The sequence below is a fragment of the Pezoporus occidentalis genome, unplaced genomic scaffold (assembly GCF_034315485.1).
Source record: "Pezoporus occidentalis ecotype Australia unplaced genomic scaffold, CSIRO_AGI_Poc_V1 ctg221, whole genome shotgun sequence".
NCBI lineage: Eukaryota > Metazoa > Chordata > Aves > Psittaciformes > Psittacidae > Pezoporus > Pezoporus occidentalis.
Window position 1 is genome coordinate 419,215 of NW_026914084.1, and position 25,867 is coordinate 445,081.

Consider the following 25,867-nt stretch of genomic DNA (forward strand, 5'->3'; position numbering starts at 1 on the left):
CAAGAGAAGTCCAGACTGCATATAAGATGACTCTTCTTCACCATGAGTACAGACAAACACCTGAACAGATAGCCCAGAGAAGTTTTGTGGTCTTCCTTGCTTTGAGGTTTTCAAGGCCAGACTGGATAAAATCCCTCATAACCTGCTCTGACCTCCTGGCTCACCCTGCTTTGAGCAGGAGGTCAGGCTAGAGAACCCTTCCAATCTGAATTTCCCAGAAATCCTATGAATAAAAGAACAAATTCAATTTAATGTTGAAAGGTAATATATCGGAGAAAAAAAACTTCTAACAAATTCCTAACCCAGCAAGAACCTGCACTTCAGCATAGAAAGGTCTAAGAAAAATATCTTAGGAAGTTATATAATCAAAAGGCCAAAAATAAAACAATAAGAAAAAGTAAAACTACACTGAACAGTAATACAGAAAAATATTGAAATGACTGTGGCAGAACCATAGTACATCCTCTTTCAGGATACTGCCTAAAAGCACAGACAGTGAAGGCTCAAACCCCCTCCAAAACGCTCTAAATGCCTGAGAGGTCAGACTAAAGAAAAGTCTGAGGCAGAGGGAAGATTTTACATTAATAAAATCTAATATTTGGGCTGCAGATCTCCCTCAATGCAAAATGACACAAGTGAGACATACACAAAAAAAGCAGTTTGACAGTTTGACAACAAATAATCACGCTTTTGCTACCACAATATAAATAAAACCTAACCTGCTGACAAAAAAAACACCAAAACCAACACACACCAACTTAAGGGGATATACAGTTACTTGGAAAATAAACAGTTATACAGGCAAAGAAAAATTTATTGTTGTACAAACATAAATTGCAATCACAAATTTCACAAGTCCTTCTGGATTTTATGTTTCACATATCTCTGAAGATTTATTTGTGTGTTAGAAGATTACAGGACAATAGCAATACAAGCTTTTCTGTTTCTGGCAATGAGGTCATTTTTACAAAGTGGAAGGGTAAATTACACAAACACACATTTTTATATATATATATGAAAGAGATCATTTCACAGCCCTGATCTAGTGCAGCAATTTTTGCATTCCTCTTTTTACAGAGCCTTGTGCCTAATTTTCTTTTGCTAGCCTGCATATTTAAACAAATTCATGATCAGTGAGCTAAATTTTTCACTTTGAAATTTGCAGGTTTTAAACTTTTTGCAAGAAAATGCTATGCAGTTTATTTAGCATTCTAAAAATTCTAGAATAAGCTTATAAAGAGTATCCACTTCCAGCCTTCCCTGCTGTCATCTTAATTCAAAGAGCTCTATCTGACAAAGATCCTCCTGAAAACAACTAGAGAGCAAACCACCCCGGCAGAATGCATGGACAGTATGTTTTCCTAAAATTAGTTCTTAGGCCCAGCTATCAATTCAGCAGATTTATTTTTGAGACCCCAAAAAAGTATTTAAAAAGTAAAAATCGAGTTAGCTGATATTAATTTTTCCTCCACCCACAGTTCTCATAGAAGCCCTATGCACATTTTTTCCCCAGAAGTCTCTCAGCTTCTCTGTATCACATCCAGCACTCTTTTCGTCTTCTTTTAAGGAAGCTGGAGCCCAGTGTCCTCACTAAGTTTCAGCCACACAGAGCATACAGCAACCACAACAGATCCAGTTAAATGCAAGCATTCTGAAAAGGTGTATTCTATATCTTTAGTCTCTGTAGATTTACACCATCCATAGGTAAGAGGTGTCCTGAATACGCAGAAAAAAAGAGTGGAAGGTGGAGGTAAGACACAGCTCGTGTACCTATTGCAGTTCTCCCAGGGAAAGAAAAGATGGAATGGCAAGGGGCTGTAAGACACTTCAGTTTCTTTAAAAGGACTGCAGAGGGAGCCATTGATTCCAAGAGCAGGAGTCCAAGGAAGCCCGATCCACACCTGTTTCTCCTGGCAAGCCATGGAGAAGGCTTCAAAAATCTGGCAGCTGGACCCAGGAACCATACAGAGACCCTTCAACAGCAGGGGGGGAGCAAATAGAAAACTTGCACTTTAAAAAGAAAATAAAAAAGAAACCAGACATTGCTGAACCCTGCATTTTATGATTTCAAAGCCTTTTTTCCTTAAAACCTGGGCACCTGTGAGTTTCCAAACAGTGACAAAAGTTCTCACTTTGAGTGTTCTAAATAATAAAAGATAAAATTTTTCATCTAATTTTAAAAAGCTATTCACAATTAGACACTCAATACTTAGTTTTTAGAAAATAAAATATACCAGAGAAGCTTAAATAAACTATTATTTCCCCCCCACCCGAAGTGCAACACCTGTTACTACAGTTTCATACTACTCTCTTCTAAAAATACCTTCAATGATACCCTAATGGATTTGATTAATGAGTAAACCTAATCTGGAGAGCCTGGATAAAGCAAGCCACACTCTGAAAGGTCAGAAAGTTTCAAGGGCAAAGCCTCATCTTCCTAAATCCTGATGTCAGAAAGCACATTTTCCTAACAAGATTGAATACCTTTATTAGATATCCTAGCCCACCAAAACTGCACTGGGCTTAAAATAAACCAAACATCCTCAAAAAAGAAAGACAGATGCTTGCAAGAAATCCTATACTTATTATGAAAAGCTAATTATTTTAAAAAGTATTTTGTCTTCACCAGTTACAGAAGCATATTCTCTCTGCTCTCACGAGACCCCACTTGGAGTACTGTCACCAGTGTCCACAACATAAGAAGGACATGGAACTGCTGGAACAAGTCCAGAGGAGGCCATGAGGATGATCAGGGGCTAGAGCCCCTCCCATACAAAGACAAGCTGAGAACGTTGGGGCTGTTCAGCTGGAGAATAGAAGCTGCATGGATGCCTGGAGAGGGACTCTTCATCAGGTACTGTAGCAACAGGACAAGGGGGAATGGGTTCAAACTTAAACAGGGGAAGTTCAGGTTAGATATAAGGAGGAAGCTCTTTACTGTGAGGGTGGTGAGGCACTGGAATGGGTTGCCCAGGGAAGTTGTGAATGCTCCATCCCTGGCAGTGTTCAAGGCCAGGTTGGATAGAGCCTTGGGCAACATGGTCTAGTGTGAGGTGTCCCTGCCCATAGCAGGAGGCTGGGACTAGATGATCTTAAGGTCCTTTCCAACCCAAACCATTCTATGATTCATATTAATGCAGCTACACCAAGAGAGCTACTATCACTCCCTTTTCCTGCTCATTCCATGGTTCCTTTTCATAGCTGTGTTGTTTTTTTTTTTGTTGTTTTTTTTTTTCCTATTTTATAAAACAACTGAAGCAGCCACCTGAGTGAACAGGAGATGGAGACTCTTAAGATTTTTCATTTGCTAGCTTCTCAAGCACGCAAGAACTGGAAACCTCATCTGGTGTACAACAGGACGCCAGTTGTACCAGCCAATGTCAAAAGCCACTTTCTTCAGGTTGTGGCAATTTACTTCCAGTGCTTTATGGCACCTGCTAATTTTAAACCAGCCTACTGCAGACCCAGCTTAAGACTGATTAACTTTTGTCACAACTACTTTAATATCAGTGTACTTCCCAATCATCATCAGCAACTGAAATAATGTAAACAGGTCATCAGCATTTCTTTTGTCTAATGCTCCCTTTAAGTAGAATTACACAACCTAATGTTAAAATCCAAGCAATTAGTCACTACTCACTACTGCTAATGGTGATAGAAGCCCAGTAAATGCCAAGCAGTTAGAAGAACTTGTCAGAAATCTCAAGAGACAATTTGAGGTCTAACAGAAATATAATCACTACTACAAATGAGAGGAAAGCTGAGTCACCTCTCTGTTTGGCTTTATGAACACTCTGGACAAACTGCATCAGGGAAAATTTTACTCATTAGCAACAGATTAATTAAATGTTTAACTTATTTTAATAAAAATCAATGCAATTTAGCTGCAAACACTTAATAATTTTCTTATGAATAAATTAGTGTTAAGCTAGCATTGCAAAATATGCACAGCAGCATAAATATGTTAGCAAAATTAGTCCCAAAATACCTGTTTTTAGATTAAACCTTAATTTTATTACACAGAGGAAAACATTAAAATAAAACCACACCTTAGATACTACAAAAGAAAGAAATTCATAGTGAAAAGAAGCTCCTAAAATAAGAAAGAGCAAAGTATTTTTCTAAGCCACAGTGAGGGAAGTCTTAGAGACAAGATATACATTAAAAGTTCTCTGAAGTTATCATTTGAACCTGTTTCTACCTTTTCCCCCCTTCTCAATTTTGCCAAAGCTGAGTCTTGTACAAAAAAAAAAAAACAACATAAAATGTTAACCATCTCCTAGCCTACTCACTATTTTCTTGAAGTTTCTCCATCTAGATTGAGCATTTCAGTGTTATTACCATCGTGCAGTCCTAACTGGGTTTCCTGTTAGTAAAAAGAGAAGTGAAACTTACTAACGTAAGTGACTACTGCTAAATCACATATCACATTCAGTACTCCCTGCTAATAATTTTGAATGCTAACGCACTTAAACCACATACAATTTCTTTTTAAAATCACTACACTAATACCTATGTTCATTATATGCAGCCTCATGGTATTTTAATCCCTGACTCAATTAAGTGTTATAACATTAACTATAAATGCCAAGAAGTTAACACATCACTAAAATGTGCATCATCCTTCTAGAACAATAGGACAGATTAGCAATGGCAGCTCAATCATTAATAACAGAGAAGACATGTAACTCAGAATGCGTAACTTATGTTTCACCTAAATATGCAGCAAACCTCCAGCAGTGGTTGAAAGACTAGAGCTTTGCTTCTACCTCCCAACTGTCTCTAATTCATCACCTACACTTGTACAAATAACCTATGGCCCATTTTCTATGTATTTTTTTTGATGTTTATGTTATCTAATATTCTGTGAAATACCCAGCATCTTAACAGGAATTCCCTGCTAAGCTTAAAACAAATAGTTTAATGAATATCATGAAAATAATGGTCACACTCAGAAATGTTAAACAGGTCAGGCCCTCAGCTGCATTTCTTACTGTATAAATAAAAAAGTTTAGTTTTTTTAATACATTACCTCTCTGCAAAATATTTCAACTACAGAAGCTCATCTACATATATATAAAAACAAAAATAATTCACCCGAGTCTTGCTCTGAAGGCAGTTTGAACTACTTAGCTATTTGCAGCAAGACACTGTTGTGCCGGTAACACCTTCAACCACCGAAGACACTGAAGTCACTCAAGTCATGTTATGACAAGGTGTCTAGAAATGCCATTTGAAAACTTGAACTCTAAAGCTGCCAAAGCAGTTTTGAATAATAGCTCAACATTCTCAGACACAAAATGCATAAAGCATTCTGAATATGAGCAGAAGTGCTCTCCTTTTCAAGCACCACAGCTGATGCTGCTCTTCATCCACTTCTCAGTGTGCTCTCTACATTCATAGAATGGATCCCAGAAAAATCTGAAGCTAGTAAGACCTAAGTAATTCCCAACTTTTACTTAACTATACCTATTATTCTTCAGCTTGTGAAACACCAAAGATCATGGGTATTTCATAAGCCAAGGATTCTTGCTAGTTTCTGCAACTCTGAAAAAAACTTTTGCACTTCCTTAACAAATCTTTTACACTTTCCATTTAGGGGGAAAATCCGACCTGAAAGCCCTTGAACAGTTCACTCACCACCACTATTTTGAACAGCCGCACATATTCAGCCCAATGACTATTTAGTCAACTCATTTTACAGGTAATACCATTTATGGTGCAGACACACATGAACAAGTTATAGCAGTTTAAACTGGCATTTGTAAGTGGCAAGATATTTTGATACACACATTGTTAACCACTCCAAAACAGAAGAGAGAAAATACGGTAACTGCTCTCTTCCACTTAGATTTGGAAAGGGAGGTGATGCACTGCCACAAAAGGACAACGGGCAAACAGCAGAAGAAAAGAAATTTAACACATCAAGAAATCAGATTATAATCAGAATTACTGAAAAGTAAATTACACTTTTGCACTACACATTCAAACACCTTCACTGCTACAAATGTTTTCTGTTGCTTGTTGAGAGTGACTGAACATGACATAAACCAGGCACACACACAGAGGTGCTGAAATTATTCTGCCTTGAAGACATCTGACCAGATAGGAAAGAAGAAAAAAAATTGCTAACTTTCTTTTCTGTATTCACTTAAGAGAAATCTATTGGGTGGATTCTAAACACACAGAAACTGCAGTGGTCAAGAAAGTTCCTGTGCAACAAACAGCTGGTGGCTGAGAAAATTCTGTTATGAGTAAATACTAACCCTGCTGTCTTAGGCATCCACTTTTGGCCACTGTCAAAAAGGAGAAGAAATACAGACTATTCACACAGCGCACAGCTGCTTTCTAGCTTCTGTAGGTATCAGAATTTAAGTCCAAACTCTCATTTTAGTCACAAGGGAGCCACTGACAGTGCTTGCGCGTATAATTTTTCCAGACTCCTCAGGATTATTAAAATCATCAGGTACCTGACAGACCATCAAACCATTAAAATACCCACTCATGTCTAAGGCAGAACCTCAGCTTCTCTTGCCTGCGTACATTACAGCTTGTCCTCAAACAAAACACTCAAACATCATGGGAGTAAGTTATTTGTTTAGGAATCACAGGTAGAAACTGTATCTGTCGAAACCTACCACTATGATTTCAGAGTACTAAAATTCCTTAGCAACCTATTTTCACACAGGCTTACTGCATCTGTAGGCAACTATTACATTCTCCCTTCATATAATACACTGCCTTGTCTACTATGAAAATGTCTCACTGAACAGACTTCAAACAGGTGACCGGAAATGTGGACACGCTTTTAATGTTGCTTCTACCCTCAGGGGAATTGATATTGAATAATCCCCTTCTGCAGACTTCAAGCGTCTTTAGCTGTCCACACACTCTCTTATCTACTGTAATGGCAAAGACCATCACTACAATTTTTAGTGTCAAGAATAAAAAGTCTTCTCTGCAAACCCCATATCCACTTCTTCCACACCCAATGAGAGAAGAAAAAAATGTTGAGGAACTGAAACAAATACATACCCATATAGTTCATAAACTGAAAACAAAACGTCTTTGTAGGGTCATGCAAATGTATGAAACATACTAAATCTTGTAAATGCATGAAGTCAACAAGATTGGTGAGTTTTACACCTGTCAGTGACTCAGCCAAACCAATCAGACCACAATGATTTGGAAGGCTAAAGCAAGCTTTTACCATGCATGGCTCAAATTTCACCCCCAAAACAGTTCTTAGAGATGTCGAAGTCAATTTGGCAGATGATGGTATTTTCCAAGGGAAATAAAACATTGTATTAACCTTCTCTTTTGTGCTTCAAAAGCACTTTAGAGTATTCTGAGATTAGGAAACAGAGGCATCTCGCAGTTCGGTATCTGCACTTTAACAGTCTGTCTTCACTATGTGTAGGTAGGTTTCAGATGAGTAATCCATCTTGCCCCTGTAAAAAACAGTATGCCCAACTGCAAAATCTTACACTTGATCCTGAGTTTCTTTCAAAATTTCCAAGCAGCTAAGCTAAAGCAGACTTTTGCAAAGCGTTCAACACTGTGGCACATGATATCCTTGTCTCTAAATTGGAGAGACATGGATTTGATGGATGGACCACCCAATAGATAATTGTCTGGATGGTCACATGCAGAGAGCTGTGGTCAACAGCTCAATGTCCAACTGGAGATGGGTAACAAGTGGTGTCTCTCAGGGGTTGTTGTTGGGACTGATCCTGTTCAACATCTTTGTCAGAAACATGGACACTGGGACTGAGCGTGCCCTCAGCAAGTTTGCCAATGACAAGAAGTTATGCGGTTCGGTTGATACGCTGGAGGGAAGGGATGCCATTCAGAGGGACCTTGACAAGCTTGAGAGGTGGCTAATGCCAACCTCGTGAAGTTCAACCAAGACAAGTGCGAGGTCCTACACCTGGGTCAGAGCAATCCCAGGTACAGCTACAGCTTGGGCAGAGAAGAGATTCAGAGCAGCCCTGTGGAGAAGGACCTGGGGGTGTTGGTCGATGAGAAACCTACAAGGGTGCTTCATCAGGGACTGTAGTGATACGACAAGGTGCAATGGGTTCAAACTTGACCAAGGAAGTCCAGGGTAGGTATAAAGAAGGAGTTATTTACTGAGAAGGTGGTGTGGGACTGGAACAGGTTGCCCAAAGAAGTGGTAAATGCTCCATCCCTGGCAGTGTTCAAGACCAGTGTTCAAGGGTTGGATGGGCCTGGAGCAACCAGGTCTAGGGTGAGGTGTCCCTGCCCGTGGCAGGGGGGGTTGGGACTAGACGACCTTAAGGTCCTTTCCAACCCTAACCATTATATGATTGTATAAACAGCATTCCTTGATAATAGTTCAAGTAGCACTGCCTGTTTAATTCTGCATTCCTTTTTTTTTTTTTGAAGTCTGCAACAATTTTACCTTGTTTATAACCAGTATTTTATGAAGCCAGTAGCCCGTGATAACATACTGTAATGGTTTTGGCTGGGGTAGAGATAAATTTCCACACAGTACCAAGTATGAGGCTATGTTTTGGATCTGTTCTGAAAACAGTGTTGATAGCACAGGGATGTTTTAATTACTGCTGAGCAGTGCTCACAGAGTCAAGGCCTTTCCTGCCTCTCACCCCATCCCATTACCGAGCAGGCGGGGGGTGCACAAGAAGCTGGGAGGGGGAATACAGCTGGGACGGCTGACCCAAACTGACCAAAAGAATATTCCATACCATATGGTGTCATGCTCAGCAATAAAACCAAGGCAGGAATATGTGTGTGTAGGGGGAGGTTGGCAGGGACTGCCATTACTCAGGAACTGGCATCAGCTGTTTGGTGCTGAGCAATTGCTTTCACTGTGCATCACTTGCTTTTTCTTGGGTTTTATTTTCCTCTCTGTTTTGTTTGGGGTTTTTGTTTTGTTGTTTAGGGTGTCTGTGTGTCCCCCCTCCCCCCCCTTTTTTAAACTGTCTTTATCTCAACCCATGAGTTTTCTCCGTTTTACCCTTCCAATACTCTCCCCCAGTCTCACTGGGGGGGGGGGGGGGCAGTAAGTGAGCAGCTCTGTGGTGCTTAGTTGCCAGCTGGGGTTAAACCACATACCATAATTACAGCTCTTTGCTACAACACCTTGAAATTCAAAGTGATAAACTCACGAGCAGGGTTTGTTGAGTTTTTTTCTCACACACAGAGAAAGGTCTAACTGTGTAGTGTTTTGCAGGAAAGTGTTACTATGTCCTTTTTTTGACCACAGTGTTGAAGCTCAAGAGAAAAACTAACCTAAAATTTCTGTTCCCCTTGATGGACTATGTTAATTTATATTTAAAACAAGAGGAATACACCATAACATTTTTACAAGCTTTAATAATATGTCATTAAAAAGGACTACTTTATTAAGAGTTAAAGCAATTTCATTCTTTACTAAGAGGTTAATGATTTTTTTTTAAAATGCACGATATGCAGGTTTTGGTTTTGAAATTACTTTCCTATGGAACTATAACATTTTCAGGCTAGAAAAATGAAACTAGCAGAGATGATGAAGCTGACATCAGCTTCTACTGTGAAAAATTGTCTTTGTGCTTCGACCAGTTACTTAGCAGCTACCTTTCAGGAAAAGCAGCAGTTGTCCTGTTAGTCAGAATACCTCTCTACTTCTAAAAGCCTTTACAAGACACTTTGTTTAAAGTGTCCAGGAACTTCGTATAGCTGTAGGTCACCATCAGAAAGACTAGCTGCTCCTGTAACTCACATCCCAGAAAAATGACGGAAACATACCCTGTATAACAGCAAACAGAAGTACTGGAAGATCCACTGCCAGCATGCATCAAAAAATTAATAAAGTAATACATCCAAAAATTATTGTAAGCCATAAAATAAGAAAACATCACCCACCAAAAAAAACCCAACTGCCACATGAATAAACTGAAACCTACTCCGCCCTGTCAGGTATTCACAAGAAAGTACACACTGAGGTTCAAAGTTCACCTCTTTGTAATAAGCCAAAATTTTCAAGGGTAGCAGGGCACACTGCGGAGAAATCATCAAGTCTGTAAGCTCTATGAATCAAGCCAGTACTAGACTAGAAAACAGCTTATTTTAATTACAGTGACAAAGCATTTTGTTCATTACTGTACAGGCCTTCAGCCTAAATGTTTTACATTATTTAGTGCCATCTGAATAGAAACCCAGTTCTGTATCACTAAGCAGTATTATAAACCCCAGAAATACAGGTGTTAAGGTTCTGGATGCTGTGTGAAGTTTAACTACCCAACTAAGACTTCCTTTTTACTATATTAATTCTAAATCCCATACAAGAAAAGCACCAGCCTTTTTTTTGCCCTACTGTCAGCATCAAGCAACATCTACTATCAAAAATTGAGCCAAACTAATCCATAAATGCAGTCAGAGGAACACTCGTGCTTTTAGGAAAGATACCTCCTGACTGCCAACACTCCCTGCTAACAACACTTCCTTCTGAATTTAAGCTTCAGTTTAACTTCAATATTTAAGTTTATACATATCAGAACATGTACTTTAACAGATCAGGTATAAATACTACAAAGGCCTCTTTATGTTTCTTTTCTTATGCTTCTTTTCATGTTTCTTTATTCTCAACATATATGAAATAAAAGCAAGACCTTAGATACTCAAGTAAGCGTCATACTTTTTAACCTTTACATAATCTCTGTGTGAATGCTTCAGGATAAAAACAAACTACAACCCTAACACAGCCAGTGCCAACAGAGTTCTGAAGAGCGATTTAAACAGAAGGCAAACGCTAGCTCACAATTAGACACCAAGAGGCAAGAAAAATAAGAATTAAGCAGGATGAGAACAGGTAGGCAATAATGTAAAGAGGAAAGATTCATGTTGACAGGAAAGAATAGGGTGGCAACTTTAAGTATAACAAGGATTAACTGGCAACCTCAGGGCAGCTTGACAAGTGGCACTGGAGATTGAGACTGAACAGAGCAAGCCTCAATGTTTTTGCAACTGGTTTTGAAAAGGTATGGAAATTTTCCAAACCAGAGTATGGAAAAGTAGACTATTTTCTGGACTACTTATTCAGTTCAATAATTATTTCTATAAATATTAATGAAAATATTTAATAAAAATACATTTATCTAATACCATACAGAATCTTTTCCCTTTTCCTGTGCTTATTAGGAGTTGAGTATTATTTCAAATCATGTGCAGCCAACATTTGTGTACCTAGATGTTTATCACAGCATCAAAAGGGCAGAACTAGCTATTTTTCCACATCTCGCTCCCTCAACATTGAATCAAAATAACAATTCATAAATGACTTTTTCTAAATTACTTTGGTCAAAGTCCCTCCCTGCAAATTCATAGGTTTTTACAAGTAAAGATGAATGAACAACAAGGGGAGGGGAAGAAGTTTCATCTGATGAGAATTTTAACTGCACTTTTTGAGAAAAAAGTTTTCAACATAAGCTTAAAACTCCCGCCAATATTGAAAAAGTCATAAAAATACTTCAAATAAGGCATAAAATTTTAGCTTCCTCCTGCAATATTTTACAGCAAAGGAACAACTGAGAAACAAAGTTTAAGTGTTGTCTGTGCAGTAATCCTTAACAGATGGATCAAAACAGCTGAAAAGAAATCAGCCACAAACAAGAAGCTCAGTGCTTGCTGATATTTTCAGAGTAAGAAGGCTGTTAATGGTAAAAGTCTAGTAATCATTAGTGGCAAAATAGATACCACAAAATACCATAATAAAATCAAATCACAATCCAAAGAACAGTAAACGGTGTGGGGTTCCAAGCAGAAATGCTATTTTCTGTTCTTTTTTATGAATGAAGGAGACCTGAAAAGCCAGTAACCAAACACCACATGCCCCAACTATTTTACAAAGTGAAATTATACTTGCTTGTGTAACACTCACCAGCAGATCATATGGATAAAGTAGACCCAACAGTCCTATAGAATAGAACTTTTACATCTGCCAAAAAATATGGAGTTTTTAAAGATTCCAAGCTCATTTGAAAAAGCTTACTTCTGTACAGGTTGTTTCCCCTCTTAGTTGCACTAATAGTAGATAAATACTGGAATCAAGAGCATGCTATTGACAGGTGCCAGCTGTCTTTATGTTGATGCCATTTTAACAGAAAGAGTATTTTCTGACAGCCTGACAACAAGGAAGAAACTGTGAAATCAAACAATGGAACCAGTTAAAATGAAAAGCCCGCACGGTAAGGGATGGGAAGAAGGGGAAAGAGCATGTGCAAGACCCACTCATTGCTGGAAACCAAACCAATGAATGACAAAAGGATACATTGTCAAAAAAAAAAAAGAGAGAGAAAATTCCCAAGTGTATACAAACAGAAAGCACAACTCAAATACCACAGTATTAAAGGGGGAGGAGGAAGGCAAAATGAATTAAAAATGTATTCATTAATAACAGTGGGGAAAACAAACTTTAAAGTGAGGACTGAGTCCATCAGTAACTTTCCTCAAGCTTAATTACCAGGAAGTTGCCACTGGATTTCTGCCATTCATTTCAAGAGCAGCAAAGGCAAGGATGAAGGCCAACTTTTGTAGCAGTGCTGCCAGGTTAACAGAAGCCAAGCAAGATTATCACTCTTCATGACGCTTGACTGCAGTGATTACATTTTCTAATCATACTACATTTAATGTGAATTAGTTTGAATCACACCGTCTTTTAAAGTGACCTGCTTAGCTCTACATGAGGAACTTCCTATCTTTTCCAAAACCAGAAAGATGTCTTTTCTCTTCAGGGCCTGGTCTTGATATCTCAGAATACTACACAGTCTAGAATGCCAGAAAATCTGAAACAGGTCTAGAATCAAATCAAATCACTACAAGTAATAAAGCATGATCTGCTTTCCACTGCATGATAAAAGTCTTCATGTATAACTTTTTAGGTTATTTTCAGACTGGCATCATAGGAAAGTTGTTTCTTGCAGTACCCAAATCTATTTATATCCTGATGGTCATGGTAACTCCATGAAAGATGATTCTCATGGCAACCTTGACACTCCAGAATACTTCATTTAAGTATACCTCAATCTACAAGAGATCCGATTCCTCAAGTTATGCCCTCATTATTCCAGAAGAGAAGTACCAAGGCTTCTTAGCGATTACGACTGCTGACAGCACTAGCATACTGCCTCTTCTGGTGCTACTGGGCAAGAACTTAAAAAGCAAAGCAAGTGACACCTTTTCAATCAATTAAACTTTCTTTTAACTGAAGACTCTGGAAACAAATGCTGATAACTGGGCATGAAACCTGCAGTCTCGGGTAACTGGGATTATCATTCCAATCACTAATGCTTTTCCTATAACACATTACCAACTGGAAACCTTCGCTTTGTTGCTTTATGAAGAGTCAGTTACTAACACTCCAAGAACTTCATGTAGTGAGCCTTACTCTTTACAAAGGTAAATTATAAGCATGTCTTTCCATGGTGATAAATAAAGACAAAATATATCAATACAACAAAGATATTTCTTGAAGTCAGTATATTTACTCTTTCCCTCAAGTTCAATAAGTACTTATGGAAAATACAACAGATAATTTTCAATTCAAGATCAGTTTAAGACAATGTCAGAAGTGATTGTTAGGTCACATTTTGGCAAAGACCCTTCTTGCCAAAATATAATACAGCATGGAAAGGATTCAGCTACAGTCTAAAGACCATTTCCATGCCTGCTTGTTCAAGTGCTTTTCAATTTAAATTCAGATGAAGTGATAACAGGAACATTCTGCAAGAAGCCAAAATGTAGGTTTCCCACTTGTTGCCAAGACCAAAACTGAATGGAAGAGGAAATCTGAACTGTGAGGAAGTACCAGACCCCTGAGCATTTTGTATTCTGAAAAGGAAAAGAAGTATCAAGCAGAATCATAGCAAAGCCATTTACTAAACAGAAATGCTCCAGGCAGGGCTGATATCAAGACACCCCAGCACACAGGCCTGGGCCTTTGCCTTTTGAACATGAAGTGTTTTTTAACTTTTATGTAGGTACAAACAAACAAACAAAAAAGTATAAAAATAAATTCTACAACCTTTGTGACCTTTTGCAACAATCTTTTCACATTTTGCAACAACAGCTTTAATATTGTTGATGAAGTTCTGCAAGATTGAAGAAATATCAAGACAGAAAGCTTGCCTACTTTTATTTCATAATTATTCTGAGGCACCCAATAAAAGATGTTATGAATCACCACAAACTGTAATTTCATTCTTTGCATCACATGCAAAAATCTCTTTTTGGTTAGAAATGAATTATTCATAACAATGGTTAAGAATGGGGCCTTAATTTGTCATCATATATGATATAATCAAATTTATCATCACTGAAGTAGCTGGCATGTTTTTAATCAGCATTTACTAATCTTATAAGTCCTATGAACTGCAGACTCAACATCTACACTGTTTAAGAGCAGAGCTTCAAAGGAGCTGCTTACATACGAAGTGTTACAAGTCCATCTTAAATGAGCATAGAACTAAAATGGTAGAAGACGACGGCTTCTTTATATATCATTTATAGGCACAAAAATATAATTTCTAGTGATGGCAAAAGAACAGATAAATTATGGGATTTTTGAGAACAGAATGTAAAAGAGTGATGTCCAGAAGCATTGCTGGTACTCACATACAGGTATTAAAAAAAACACCTAGAAAAACACCTAGAATAAAAAAAAATCCAATGATCTGAACAGTAAGCGTAACAATATATTTACCTTTTATTTACAGTTTAGTGTTTTGGAATGTGTGAAAGGGGATAAATGAAAGCTTCAAATAAAATATGAATGAACAGGCAGCTATATTAGTGTCTTTGAAGCACAAAACTAACTTCACCCAAAAAACCTCATGTCATCTGTCTGGAGGAGCTGGGGAGCAGGGGGGTAACTCCTGACAAAAGAAAAAGAACCTCAACTACATTATTGATGTCTTAAAAAATATTCCTTAGAAAAAACAAGAAAATGGCTCAGATCATGTAAACATTGGTAAATTAAGGACATAATTTTAATGATGCAAGACAATATTTTTTGCCTCAATTTTTCTAGAGCAAGTCCTTCAACTGTCATAGCTAGAAAACTTTCCTGAGACCAGGAAATAGAGGATAATCATTTACAGACTAAAGAAACACTGAAAAATACACTTTGGTGAGTAGACCTGTATATCACAGGGGGGACTACATATAGTCATGAGTCTGTTTCACTTAATATATTCTGATCTTCTATAACTCTTTTATTAATAACACTGAATACCAGATGTATGATTCCAGATCTCCCATGTTCTCTAAATGACAATTATTTCAAAGCAATAATGCACATGCACTTAGGTATTTAAAGTCAGTCCAAAAGATTTGGTTTCAAGTTAAAGCTCACTAAATTTTCTGAACACCTAATGCTGGGATACAATTTGCCATTACACCCAAAATTAAGAATGCCAAAGGCAAAAAAACATACTTTTCATTGGAAGAAAAAAGTAAGTTTCAGAAGCCAGTTCCTTCAATCTACTTCCTACCACACAAACAAAAGTTAGGTATCCATATGTATACAAACAGAGGTACCTGTGTGTATATACATAAATATGTACACACACACACACACACACACACACACACACACAGATTCTCTCTAGCAAAAAGTAAGCACCAGTAGTCATGCCAATAAAACTAGTAATTAATTGTACCATGATGTTTTCTCTTACATGTCCATCCCCCCCACTGAATCTTATATCATTGCCAAGAGATGCATTCAATACCCTGGATGGCTGCAGGTATACCCACTGACTTTTTTTCATTTTTCAGCTCCTAATCTAGCGAGTCTTCCTTCAAAAGTGCTTTAAAATTAACACAATTCCTAACGTATGTGCAGGAAAATTGCCAAATCCTTTCTCTAATAATTAATTACCTCCTAACTTGATACCTATGGCTTAAAAACCATGATTTGTTCTCTATGAGAGCATAAACCGATAACAATATTTCTCAAAAAAGCTCCAGCTAGAAAACAACAGATTTTATTTTTAGACCTCCAGGGTTTGCTTTTCTTCAGTGAGTGTCTTACACAAAAATACAAGAGAGCTAACAAGGATTCAGATTTTTGTGACATTTAGGATCCCTATTTTAAACACAGATTGGTTACAAAGTTAACACTACCGCATTGAGAGAGCTGGAACTACAAAATGAATTTATAAACCTCTTGAAGAATATGCTAATCACTATGCAAACCTAAGTAATTCTTAACCAGACATCTGCATCTTCAGGTAGTAAGCAAAGAGCAGGACACAACCAACATTTTATTCAACAGCACACTTTATAGACTCTTGTCCCAACGCAGTATGTAAAGAAACAGAGGTATCTTTAGAAGCAACATACTATCCAGTCTCACAAAAAAGCACATACTGGCAAGTTCAAGAAAACAAGAAGCAGAACAACTTGAATACAGACCAGTCAATAATCCACAAACAGTGACACTTGCACCTAAGTGTCCGCATGCCTCATTCTTTAAGACAGCTAAGAGGGTGGGTGGGTAGGACAGAAAGCTTGACAAGTCCTTCCAGTTCTAACAAATGGAATACAAACTTATTATTTCTTCACAAGAGTTTCCTCTTTCCTTCTTAAGAGTGCCCAAATACATGGTTCCAATTCTTAGTAGATGGCAGATACACTCTCCTATTGACATTTTAAAAACTTAATTTTTTAAATAACTCCAGGGTAATGAATATTATTTACTTGCATATTAAAAATACCACCAGCAGTCAGTATTTACTCCATGTATGCCCCATTGCAGCCAAGCAAGCTCTTGTTTCTCCAAAACACAGTGGCATTTACCTCACTGACCTTGGGACTGCCTTCCTCCAGTATTTCTCCCTCATCAGTTTGCATGGGAACAGGATCTGTGCAAAGCTCTGCAGAAATGCAAAATACTGCCTAAAAGATAAAAAAGAAAGATATTTTCAAAACAATGATTTTTCCACCTTTACCAGTGTGAGATTGCAGTGCACGTAAATAACAAACCTAAGCTATGACCTTCAATGTTCCCCTTCTGCAAGTATTTGCTGAATTTATGTTTTACACAAACAAGACAACTGTTATTCAGGACAAGACATAACTCAATTAAGATGGGAAAAAAAACCAAAACACACCTAACAGGAATATACTTTCTTTTTCATTTTAAAATCTGCTATTGCTGAGTATTTACTCTATTGTGTTTACTCATGAAAGCTACAGTCAGTAAGGAATACTCACACAGACTAGAGCTGAGCAGTTCTTACTTACTAATAGCTTTTGTACAAATAAAAGCTTCAGAAATTCAACTTACAGACAATCTAAAGTTTATTAGTTTGAAAAATTATTAGACTCCCAATGAAGTCTCAGTAGCTTTGAATTCTTACTTTAGGGAATTTTTTTACTTCATTTTAGAAATAAATACATTCTAGGCTGTAAACAGTTCAGGGAATTGATAAACTCATTCATCTGTAGGTTGACATTTCCAGACTAACCCAGGTTAACAGCTCCCAGTGTTTCCAGTATTCAACACTACTTGGTAACTTGTTTTTAAATTTTTTTAACAGTGTCAGCGCAGTCTCAACTGAGCAAAATCTACACCCCAAACTCCACCCTTAGAATTACAAAATAACTTATGGAAGAATGCAGTACAGTTAGGGAGACTTTGGTTACAAAGATTAGAATGTCTTCTACTCCAGAAGATAAGCCATCTTTCAGAGGTAACAGATCGAATCAATTAACAGGTCAAACACATCAGCATAAATTTGGCAGGAATCTCTCACATTCAAAATGCAAAATATAAGCTATCAACAGGTCTGTAACATTCCAGGTATGTGGAAAGTAAGGGCTCACACCACATTAAGAACTCTCTTAAAGCCACAAGCTGTTGGCTGTTAGCAGCTGTCTCTCTCAAGGTGCTGTAAGTCTTCAACTGCACCAGCATTTAAAACCCACTTAAAGCCTCTCCACCTGCACCTCAGGTACAGAGCTGCTGATTCTACTATCACCTTGAAAGCAGAAATTCCATGACTGGAAACTGACAATTCTGGAAGTGCAAATAGTAATGAGGTCAAAAAGAGAATCCTTAGAAATCGTTCATCCAGATGCACCTTCTTCATTGCAAGGTTAAAGCTTCTTCATAAGGGAAGGCTGTCTGCACAGCCAACATCTTCTGTATGTTGTGGATAAGTAGACAACACCTTTCATGGCTATTAAGTTGACACAAGGAATGAAGAATGCATTCTACAAACATAAAGGGCCTGAAGCTACAAATGTTACATGCAACTCATTAAATCTTATAACCAACAACTTGTTATGTTCAGCAGTATATATTCTCATACAAAGCATGACAATTATAAAGACTTTCAGTATAGTCATTTCTTTTTCTGGGGAGAGAGAAAGGAGGATAAAGCAGACCTCTCACTCCAGTCCTCACCAAATATCCTGCCTACAGCATATAATCAAAAATAGGTATCAAATGGTAAGCATGACTTGTATCACGCATCTATGCCAAGATCCTCCTGCACAGAACAAGTATTTCCTGCTGCCAGGCCATGTTCTGTTCTGCAGGAGGAGGGGAGAGGACAGGCCGGGCAGTCCCTGTCCATGGTACTTCGCCATGCTCTGCTTCAGAAACCACGTCAGAGCTTCTGGAGCTGGGAGCTTCTGAGCATGGTTTTGTAATAGCTCGATTGTTAGACAGATAGCCTGATGTCTAATGACCAAAACAGCTTTCGCTAGAAGGACTGATGAGGCACTGAACAGTCTTCAAATCAGGGAAACAAGCAAGACTGAACTTGAGCTACACAAGCATTAAAAAAAAAGCTTATAAAATAAACCAAGAGACAGACAGGCCAGGCCAAGACCACATCATTGTTCATTCAGAGTGCTGGAAGAACTCACAGATGAATCTCTGAAAAACTGCATTGTTTAGCTTCTGAGATATCCCGGAATAGAAACTGGCAATACTTTGACACCAGTTTTTATATATTACTCCGGGAAGAAGACAAAAGCCTTCCAACCAGTGGATACCAAAGAAAACAAAAAATCAGTACAATTAGGAAATAGAAAAAAAAAAAAAGAAAGGCTACAAGAACAAATAAATCAGATCTCCCACAGATGACAGATTAAATATGCTGAACTATCCATAGCTCAGAGTAGGAAACAGAAAAACAGAGAGAAAGAAATCCGTAAAAAAGCAAACGTATTGGAGAAGGAAAAGAGTTTATTCACTCATTTGTCCTGTAATTCATCACCTTTAATGCTCAGAACATGTATCATGCTATTTCAATGCTCAGTTAGAGTGACCTCACCAGCATGGGATGGTGAGAAGAGGGAAGTTTTAAAAGATTGCAACTTAGTTCTGGAAAATTAAGATTGCAACTTAATTCACAAGGGGAAAAGAAAATCCATCAATATCTTGCAGCTGGTGTAAGAAGACCCTAGGTCACAGGTCACAAGAGGAAGTCTCGCTGAACACTACCCTTCTATTGTATTTTGCTCCATTGGATCTGCTTCTGGCTTCTTTCAGGAGACATCAGGCAACAAACTGTAAGCCCAATTCAACAGTATAATTTTTACGTCCTTTCTGATTACATGAATTCTTGATTCCCATGGCCACTGACACGAATGCTATATTTCAAGTTTACTGCCAAAGGCAGCCATTTGGGGATTCCTGAATCCATGGGAAACTATACCTGGCAGACTTTTGTAGGAGACATTCACAACTGTGCGTGACTTCTCAGCCAACAAAGTGAGGCTCAGCACCAGCATGTGAAGAAATAACAATTAATCCATGTTGTTGACACCACCCCTTAGACTCACTAGCTTCCAAGCAGAGGGCTGAAGGTCACAGACAGGGTAATCTTATACACAGAGGATAGACAGACAACCAGAATTTGTACTCGTGTCCTACAGGATTGGGAAAAAGGCCAATGTTAAAAGGCATTTATTTACTTACTTCCAATATTTTTATGATATGCCAGATTACCGGGGATAACACAAAGTTTATAAACATTCCATTTGGATTTTCAGATGCAACATCTATCAAAAACACTCCTGGAAAAGGTCAAAAGTAAAATAATCTTATTCATTCTTGTGTATAACCAACAAAACTACTCAGATGGGACTGAAATCCCCCAATCTTTTTATTCAGATGGCATCCTCTAGAAAAATTAACCAACTTGGGCTTGAGTCCCCTTTCTGCAGAAAAGATGCACACATTTCACTCAGTGATGTCAGAATGATGGATGCAGCAGTTATAAAAACAGTGTAAGCTGAACAGCGCAAAGCACTGTATGGAGACTATCTCTTCGCTACTGCATTGTTGCACACTGGCAAGTAATGCTGGAGCCAAGCAGTAGTGAACAAGGTATTCATATTCCCTCAGGTAGAAAGCTTCACCATTCAGAAACACAAGGTCCTCATTAGCAACACAGAGCTGGAATCCAAGTGTCTTCAAATTTACTGCTCATCAAACAAGCATCACTGGAAATAAGCACCTTATCTAATGCAGCAAACACTATTTTTCAGGGTACCAGCAGCAATCCACTGTTGACTAAAGAATAAAACTGTTCTTTGTTTGATAGAGGGGGGAAGAAAACCAAAACCAAACCATTTCAAGCTTCTGAAGAGTGCACCTGTAAGAGAAGCACTTATTAACGTAAGCCCAGTAGTGATTCCTGTGAATTCCAAAGTCTAAATTAGATATGGCCTGGTGGAAAAGCTGTGAAGGACAAAGGCTGTGCAAACTGTAACCATAAGGGATAGTAAACTGAAATTGAAGGTAGGTCGGAAACTCTCTCATAAGAGCACAAAGCAAAGCAGGCACAAAAGTGCTCTTCAAAGATGCGATCATGTATACAAGGCATATTTGAGAAAAAGCAGTTAAAACAAGGCTGAACTGAACTGAGACTAGGCTTGACACAATCACATTGATACGCAATTGCAATCATTAGTCTCCATCTAGATACAAACCAAAAAAAATGTTAATTTTTAACAGATGGTCTAGCCATGTTATACTTAATTGCTACAGCTTTACATTATACCCAGTTTAAGATTACACAAAAGCAAGTGAAAATTTAATATATGGAAAAGTACAGAATATTTTTGTCCCTTAAATGCAAATTGAGAGGTACTGAGACAAAAGCAAAGGCATGCAGAAGATCAACAAAACCTGAATATAACTTCATTGCTTGTAGGAACTAATTGCTTAACTATTACAGTGACTTTCAAATCTTTTAATAAATTAATAACTTTTCAAAAAAACCTGCATCGTATACAACAATTTTAGCCAACAAAAACAAATCCTATCAGGCAGTTCCAGAAAAAACTTCATACCCAAACCCACAGGAAATGACACACTAGGAAGTATATGAAAACAGTGATGTATGATAGAATCATAGAATGGTTTGGCTTGGAAAGGACCTTAAGATCATCCAGTTCCAACCCCCCTGTCATGGGCAGGGACACCTCATCCTAGACCATGTCACACAAGGCTCTGTGCAACCTGGCCTTGAACACTGCCAGGGATGGAGCATTTACAACTTCTCTGGGCAACCTGTGCCTCACCACCCTCTCAAGTAAAGAACTTCTTTCTTTTATCAAACCTGAACTTCTCCTGCTTTAAGTCTGAACCCATTACCCTTTGTCCTATCGCTATAGTCCCTGATGAAAAGTCATCCTAAAGTTGGTTAAAAATGAGCATAGGTTAATGTTCTCACCTCCAACTTTCAAGAATGCAATATTAAATTTTGGTTGATTTTTACCTTTGACAGTTTCCAAGGGCTGCCAAAGCCCACAAGGATCCGTCCTGGCTACATTCAGTGCAAAAACAAAACCCTAAAAGGAGACAAAGAAAAAAAAAAAAAGGAATTTAAAAAGTCAGCCAGCTGTGGGCATTAGTAGATAAAACACATGTAAAACCAGAAGTCAATGCTCCCAAAGCACTTAGGAAAAGCCATATTAGTCCTAAAATCATGCAGAGTAAACAAAATATTGTAATCACAAAAGCAGCAATACAGGCCCCTCTCACCCCTTTCCCACTGTAATTTGTGCAGTAGTGGGGAGATGGGGAAAACAGCTACAGTTAGGGTTAGAGTTAAGGAGAGAAGTACATTTTTCCTCACTATTCTTCCACTTCAACTGCCAACCCAGTCTAGGAAATTATTCTTCCAAGGCAAGAGATTTACTATTGCAAAAAGCATTGACTTGCTAAGCCTCAGGCTCAAATTTAGGCTTTTACAGAATAAACCTGCACCACTGCTGGAAATGTATCTTTAACTCAGAGAAAAATGTTAAAAACGTAATACTGTTTACTGCTTCTGCATACTTACCCATCACGACACAGCTTAAACTAACAATCAGTTTTGAGGAAAAAAATAAAAATAAAAAATAAAAAAAATAGAACCCTTAGAGTATAACCCACCAAACCATTTAAGAGCCATCTTACACCTGGTATCTATTGTATTTAGTCTGCTGACTGATGAGCTTCCTTTGAATCTTCATGAATAGTATAGATACTAGCCTGATGCTGAAGAGTAACAATGTACCTTACATAATGCTGCATGACAGAAACCTCAAACTGATATTGAACAGGCATTTCCCCTTTCAAGGATTTACTGTCAGAACCAGAGTTTCTGTAAACTTTGCCACTAGAACCACTTGGGAGGGTGGGTGGGTGGTGGGAATAAAAATCTAACGTTTCCTCAAAAAACTAATGGCAATTCCTCCTAAAATAAATGCCACTGTTTAAACCAAGCATTGTGAATTTTATGTGATGAAAAAGTTATTTGTTATTTGTTTGGCAGCAAGTTACAATTTCCTCATTATTAATCATTAGATCAACCTCAAGTTTTTAACTGTTTATTTACTATGCACAGGTACAAAACTGAAATGTTCATTTTTTTACCCAGAAAAGAACATGCAAGCAAAGTGCTAGCAAAGCAGACTACATGCAGTCTTCCCAATCACTTGCAAGCAGTTTTTCCAAGTGAAAAAATCTACGTTAAGTACATCACCAGCTTAATATTATGATGTCCCAAAAGTGTTAACAACCTTAGAGCCCACACCTAAGTTGAGAATGTTTTTACTACTCATGGCATTTTAAATCCTTGTTAGAAACTAAGGCTCTGGAGGCAGAAGTCTAATAAAACTCGAACTCTTGATAACTTTTTCTGTAAGTGAATGCATACTTTGAAATTAGTAAGAAGCCAGAACACTTAGCACTTCACAGTAAAAAAAAACCAAACAAAAAAAACAATCCAAAAAAATAAAACAAAAAAAACAACCCAAAACTAAAAGCACCACAAAAATAATAATAACCCCCGCCCCCCCCAAACAACAACAACAAAAAAACAAACAACCAAAAACAAACAACCCAAAACACTGCTTTCATCTTAGTGAACTAAGTAACTTCTCAACTTGGTGAACTAAGTTGAATTTACCTGGCTTCACTAGGTAGCAGGAGATCAAGAAAACACCTCTACTACTGAAATATATTGAAAATAATAGGCAGAGGTAACCCACTCCATTCACAGAATCGTAGAATGGTTTGGGTCAGAAAGGACCTTAAGATCATCCAGTTCCAACCCCCTGCCACGGGCAAGGATGACTCACCTTAGACCATGTCACCCAAGGCTCTGTCCAACCTAGCCTTGAACACTGCCAAGGATAGAGCATTTACCACTTCTCTGGGCAACTGTTCAAGTGCTTCACCAGCCTCATAGTGAAGAACTTCTTCCTTGTGTCTAACCTGAACTTACCCTTGGTTTGAACTACAGAAGAAAAAAAAAAAAAAAGATTCCTCAACTGAATGTTTAACTATTACCCATCTGCTTAGGACATCCCAGAAATATCCATCCACACCATTTAATACACTATTATTAATCTATGCTGACAAGTAACCAATACTTTATAGGTGGAGTCAAAGGCTGTTGTTGACTTAGCAGTTTTATCACGTTTCTTACATGTACCTCTATCCAACAAGAGGATCAGACAAAAAGCAAGACCAGTGAAGGGTCTGTGCAGTTTCTGACAGTATAGGATCTTAAGCTGGAGAACAGGATACATTGCAGAAGCTGGCCAAACCGCAGTTTTTCCCAGAAAGGGATTGAACCAGGCTGGATACTGAAATACTGTAGAATTAATATCTAGCAAAAGCATTCACATTCCAGCCAAACCACCACATGCTTAGGAATCACTGATGTCTCCACGGGAAGACAGAGAACTGCTGCTAATTATGCCAATAATCTGTCTTATCTCATTACAGAATCTTATTCAAGAAAAGGAGTATGGATTCCTGTCCCTAGCTGAAAAAAAGGCTCTCAGCAGCATCTAATTTTTACTAGATATATGACAAGGAAAGACTGATTATCCTCCTCCTGTTACTCTGACAAATTTAGCTTTATTTAACAATGTTAATTAGCAAAGTCAAAGCAGCACAAGAGAGTAGAAACCAGTGAAAACAGTTTGGGTTAAAGGCAGAACATGATGTGTAGCTGAGCAGGACTGCAAAGGTGTTACAGGAAGAAGAATCTCAGTCTCAGCCACAGTGAGAACATAAATTTAAGTATCATGCCTACATCACCTAATTCAAATCCTCAGAATATGTATATACTTTGGCCAGGGCTTTAGGATGCATCAACCCACCTACTGGACTGCACAGGGCCAGCAAATCAGACACAGTTTGATAAGGTAGCCAGAGGGGAGGAAAGAGAAAAACAAATTAACAACCCACCCACAATTTAGGCACCATTCCTCTAACAGAAGAAAGTGGAGGACCTCCCTCTTCTCTCCAAAAACTGTGACAGTTCTTAACCTAGTATTAATGAGCTAACTACAACACTTACTTATTAGCTCAGGCACACTGAAAGATCAGACTCAGTTTCTGTTATTGCAAGATAATGGAGACAATTCATTATACCTACATACTGCTGGCTTACATGTACTAACTCCTAACCTGATAGACTAGAACTGTATGCATGTACAGTGTAACACCCCAAATTTTCTGCATATATTTCTAGTTCCAATACAGTGAAGTGCAGCAATTTGCTTAGCTGGGTTAAGAAATCTATGAAGCAGCAGAATATCCTGTTCAGAATCGCAACTCCTAGACTAGCTTTCTTCTACCAGCATTCTTTAGAGTGCTGCACATCCTCCCACATCTGTGCACCAAGTTCTTTACTTACACAAATACCTCCTTTCTGGTCATCTCCTATAAGCTGTTGCTGTGGGAACATGAACATATTCCAGGTACACAGAACTGAAAGGAACAAGCTGCCATCAGGAAAGTGTTTTCTTCACATTCTCCACACACACAATCTCCTATCCAAACCTGTAGAAACAGTAAACACTGGCAGCATGTGTGAAAGAATTTGTTGATGACTATGAGATACAACAGAAGAGTAGGAAGCTCTAAAAATACGATTTCTACTCACAACCGGGCAAAAACATGAGGTGAAACTTGTTTTTTGTTTAAGAGCTGAGAGAACACACATAAGTGTGCTCAAGGAAACTGATTACATAATCCTACAATAACTTCTGAATACTAATTACTATGTGTAAAAATTAATCCCACTACCTGCCAATTGTGGGGTGTTTAACCCTGTTTTGAAAGGATAAAGTAGCAGCAGCACTGAGTTGCCTAACACTCGAGCCCATTCAGAATCCACCATTCTGTCTTAACCACAGCTAGAATTAAATACTTCAATTTTGGTTTTGCAAAACATAACCAACTTCCAGGAATGAAAAGAGGACCAGAACTACTGGTTTACCACTATACATCCAAGTTAACATCACTGAAATCTAAATTCTTCCAGTTGCCACTATTCAGGCACCATAAAGATTTGTTGTGAAGGTAATCAACAGCTGG

At 38.1% G+C, this 25,867-nt stretch overlaps 1 protein-coding gene across 17 annotated transcripts in view; it reads right to left on the reverse strand.

The window, feature by feature from the left end:
- The window catches only part of TNRC6B (trinucleotide repeat containing adaptor 6B), a 143,622-nt gene that overhangs the window by 106,634 nt on the left and 11,121 nt on the right, over positions 1–25,867 (reverse strand). For 5 of the 17 annotated variants that reach the window (XM_062620471.1, XM_062620479.1, XM_062620464.1 and 2 more), the window contains exons 1-2: positions 18,108–18,210; positions 16,822–16,920 (exon numbers count right to left, since the gene is read on the reverse strand). In XM_062620471.1, the coding sequence (XP_062476455.1) occupies positions 16,822–16,920; positions 18,108–18,116 (108 nt within the window). In that variant the 5' untranslated portion in view covers positions 18,117–18,210. Of the gene's footprint in view, positions 1–4,292; positions 4,367–16,821; positions 16,921–18,107; positions 18,211–21,764; positions 21,838–25,867 lie in introns of those variants that run through there. The other 12 variants (XM_062620469.1, XM_062620480.1, XM_062620478.1 and 9 more) reach the window with 7 other exon arrangements.